General features: G+C 43.6%; 1 protein-coding gene across 1 annotated transcript in view; it reads right to left on the reverse strand.

The window, feature by feature from the left end:
• Window positions 1–3280, reverse strand: part of LOC113214429 (uncharacterized) — a 31207-nt gene that overhangs the window by 2870 nt on the left and 25057 nt on the right. The window contains exons 2-3 of the mRNA XM_026433788.2: window positions 1807–1977; window positions 1547–1711 (exon numbers count right to left, since the gene is read on the reverse strand). Coding sequence (XP_026289573.2) covers window positions 1547–1711; window positions 1807–1977 — 336 coding nt within the window. The remainder of the gene's footprint in view (window positions 1–1546; window positions 1712–1806; window positions 1978–3280) is intronic.

Below are 3280 nucleotides of genomic sequence, written 5' to 3' on the forward strand. Positions count from 1 at the left end.
TTTGCCGTAGGCGTTTTGTTTTGTGGGAGTGAACCTTGAGATCCCCTGAAAATTTGAAGTCTCTAGCACATCTCCTTCTTGTGGAACAGACAGACAGACAGACACACACGAGGTCGTTTGCATAAGCCCGCTGGATAGCTTTTTCAAAGCAGAAGGGCGGGCTAAAAATCGGACCTGGACCCCAAAAGATTATTTTTAGATGAAAAGTGCAGTAAAAATCGCGATCTACGCTAAAAAACGAGTCAAACGACATGCCACTTGACAGCACCTCCATCGCATTTCGAAAATAACTATCTGCGAAATAATCTCATTTTTCTTATTTTTTGTCAAAAAAGTGATTATTTCACAGAAATTTTGTCTTAACGGAACTGCGTGTCCAAGTCCACGGTTGGTTGCATCTCTGCCGCTGATGCTCGGGAAAAAGAGGGAGGTGGCGAGGCGGCGCAGAGTCCAATGTGCATGCGCAGTTCGCAGGCTGAGAAGGATCCAGCAGCCGCTTGGCCGTTTCTGTTGCGCTGCTTCGCTTACCCGAAATTCTCTATCAATTTGAATATGGTATTTCAGAGAAGCGAAGTGCCGGGCGCCGGAAACGAGAGGCTAAGGGTAGTGCGGGTCGAATCTCAGCCTCGTGGCTTCTAGATCCGCTCGTCTGCTGTCAGCTGCACGGTGGCGTTACATTACGTGGTAGTCTGGATTTGAATGTCGAATTTTAGAGTTAAAATATTAATTCATAATACTTTCCCTGGCATCAGCTATATAAGGTTAAGCCAACGCCTGACGCCCGCTACCACAAGTGTGGGGGCCACGTGCACGGGAGCGCGCTCCTCGGGCTGAGGGCAGCAGCAACCTCCTGCTGGAGGACCTGGGGAACCCCTCTCTTCCTCGCCATCCCCCACCGCGGGACGAGCACGCTCGAGCGCACTACGCCAAGCGTGATCTGCGCGCTTACCCTAGGGGCCCCTTACCCTACTAACTCGTACTAACACTAATATTGCGTACTTATGGTAGAAATCAAGCGTAATAGTGACTTAATAACATTATTTAGCATAAATGATGAATAACTACGCAAAAAGTATGTTCTACTAACGTGTACTAACGTCGAGGGGGAAACCACTACGGTAATCCGGCTGACAGCCGTTAGGTAATCCGGCAGGGGTAATCCGAGCAAATTCTAAAAAAAACTGGGTAATCCGGGGAAATTTTGGGGTAATCAAGGAAAATTTTGGGGTAATCCGGGGTAATCCTAGAGAAAAAGCAACGTAATCCGGAGGATACTCCGGAGGTAATCCGGGTAATCCGTCTGACACAAATTTTAACAGTCGTTTCCCCCTCGACTAACGTACTAACTCGTGCACTTTGATCTGGAGTGATTTTTCGCCTCGGTGGAAGTGAGACTAAAAAATTAAGTGGCGCTGTCTCGTTCTTGAAATGTCTAATTTTTCCCCTACCTTACCCTACCCCCTTCTCAGATACCGGAACTAAGTCACAACTAAGTCATGGCCTTAAACACAGTCAGTTCGTGCCAGGCATTCTGCAAGAAACTTACAGCAGAGATGAAGCATTCGCCTGTCATACTTTCTGGTTTGAACAAAAGTTGGAATGACCCCGGTGCGTTGGTTCGCATGCTGGTACAGGCTGCGATTGGGAAGTGAAAAACAAAGTAGTTCTTCTTCCACTGGTTGTTGGACCATTTGTCGGCAAAGGCAGTCACCTACACACAAAGCACATTATTAAAGTAGTCTTTTTGGTTGGCAACTTCAGTAGGTGACTTATTTTTAACGAAAAGGCATAATAAAATCTACGTACCCACCATGAGTCGTCTATACGTTCTTTGATGATTATTCTACACGAAACAGTTTGGTTTTCGTTTGGCTTCTGGGGATTAAAGTGAGTAGTACGAAAACCGTCAATGAAGACACCCCCTTGTTCGATTTGTCCACATGAGTAGACCTTTTCCAGGATTAGATTGTACGGACCCTGCAACACAATCGTCGCCGTGCGTTTTAAACTGGTCCTGCTTAGGGCAATTTTAGGTTTTCAAATTCATTTTTTGCATATTAATGGCTAAATGTCGTCTTGGTCTCCTATAGATTGTTAGAATTTATTACTTCGATAATGTTTTACATCCCCAGGTTGGCACTACCATCGATCCTTTTGTTCTTACTGTTTACCTCTTGTTGTGTCTCTACCTTAATAAGCCACTTGACAACAGATCTCCTTCGAATACGGTTCTATTATTTGCTCCTTAATATCCAAACTAATGACCCATATTTTAACAGGTCATGGGCCCAGATTACGCTTTTTAATACCTTGGACCTTTACGTCGTCGTTTTATGAAACCATGATAAAAAGCTGTGTACGAGGAAGCCTCAGCCTTGAACCTACAATGGATCCTTTTCCTACCCGAGTGCCTATCTTGAATAACCTATTAACCACTTGTTCGAAGACATGCCGGCGCCGGCTCTTCAGCAAAACGGTTCAACAGCTAAGTTATATACTGTCGAGATCATTGTGACGAAACTAGAAACTATAAGCATCGCGATTGCCCTGCGTTGTCTGGATTCGCAAACTTGATCGCATGTGACGTTTTACCGTGAGAAAAGTCTCGTATTGATCAAAATGACATCAAAATATTCGAGGGTCATTCTTCCTCAATTCAACAAAACCCTCAGAATGCTACTTTTCAAAAAAATTCGGGTGAGTATATTTTTTCACTTAGTATCACCTAGAGACCCCAGAACCGAGAGGATTTGGCTGGGAAAAATTCCCTGTAGATTTGGCAACAATTGTGTTTTTGGACTTGTTTCAAATACATGCTGTTTGATTAGAAGCTCTAAAATCTACAAATAAAGAGGTATATTCCAGGCCACCAGTAACTCTGATTCAGTTTTTGATGCTGATTCAAATGAGCTATAGTATGGGTGGATTAAAAAAAAATTAAGTACCTAAAGCTAGGGAAAAGTAACTTAAAAACTACTTAAAATTGAATAGCAAAAATACGTGGTCTGAGAAAATTCCCGTAACCTGGCTTAAAATGAACCTTAGGACAGTCCGTTCCCTCCCCATGAAAAGTTTTGAATGGCCCGACACATATTGATATCATCGGTCAATGATAAGGATAAATCAATGTTCGGAAACATCGTATTGCTGGGTGATTCTCAGAATACGGGCCGTTTAGATTCCGCGGCCCTTTACAACTATGTGATATGGTTTAAAAAGGTTTTTATACCATCTAGATACTCGAAAGCACTAATACTACCTGGTGCAACACTAACAAGCA

Source organism: Frankliniella occidentalis, unplaced genomic scaffold (assembly GCF_000697945.3).
Source record: "Frankliniella occidentalis isolate FOCC.00 unplaced genomic scaffold, Focc_3.1 Scaffold263, whole genome shotgun sequence".
In the NCBI taxonomy this organism is placed as follows: Eukaryota; Metazoa; Arthropoda; class Insecta; order Thysanoptera; family Thripidae; genus Frankliniella; species Frankliniella occidentalis.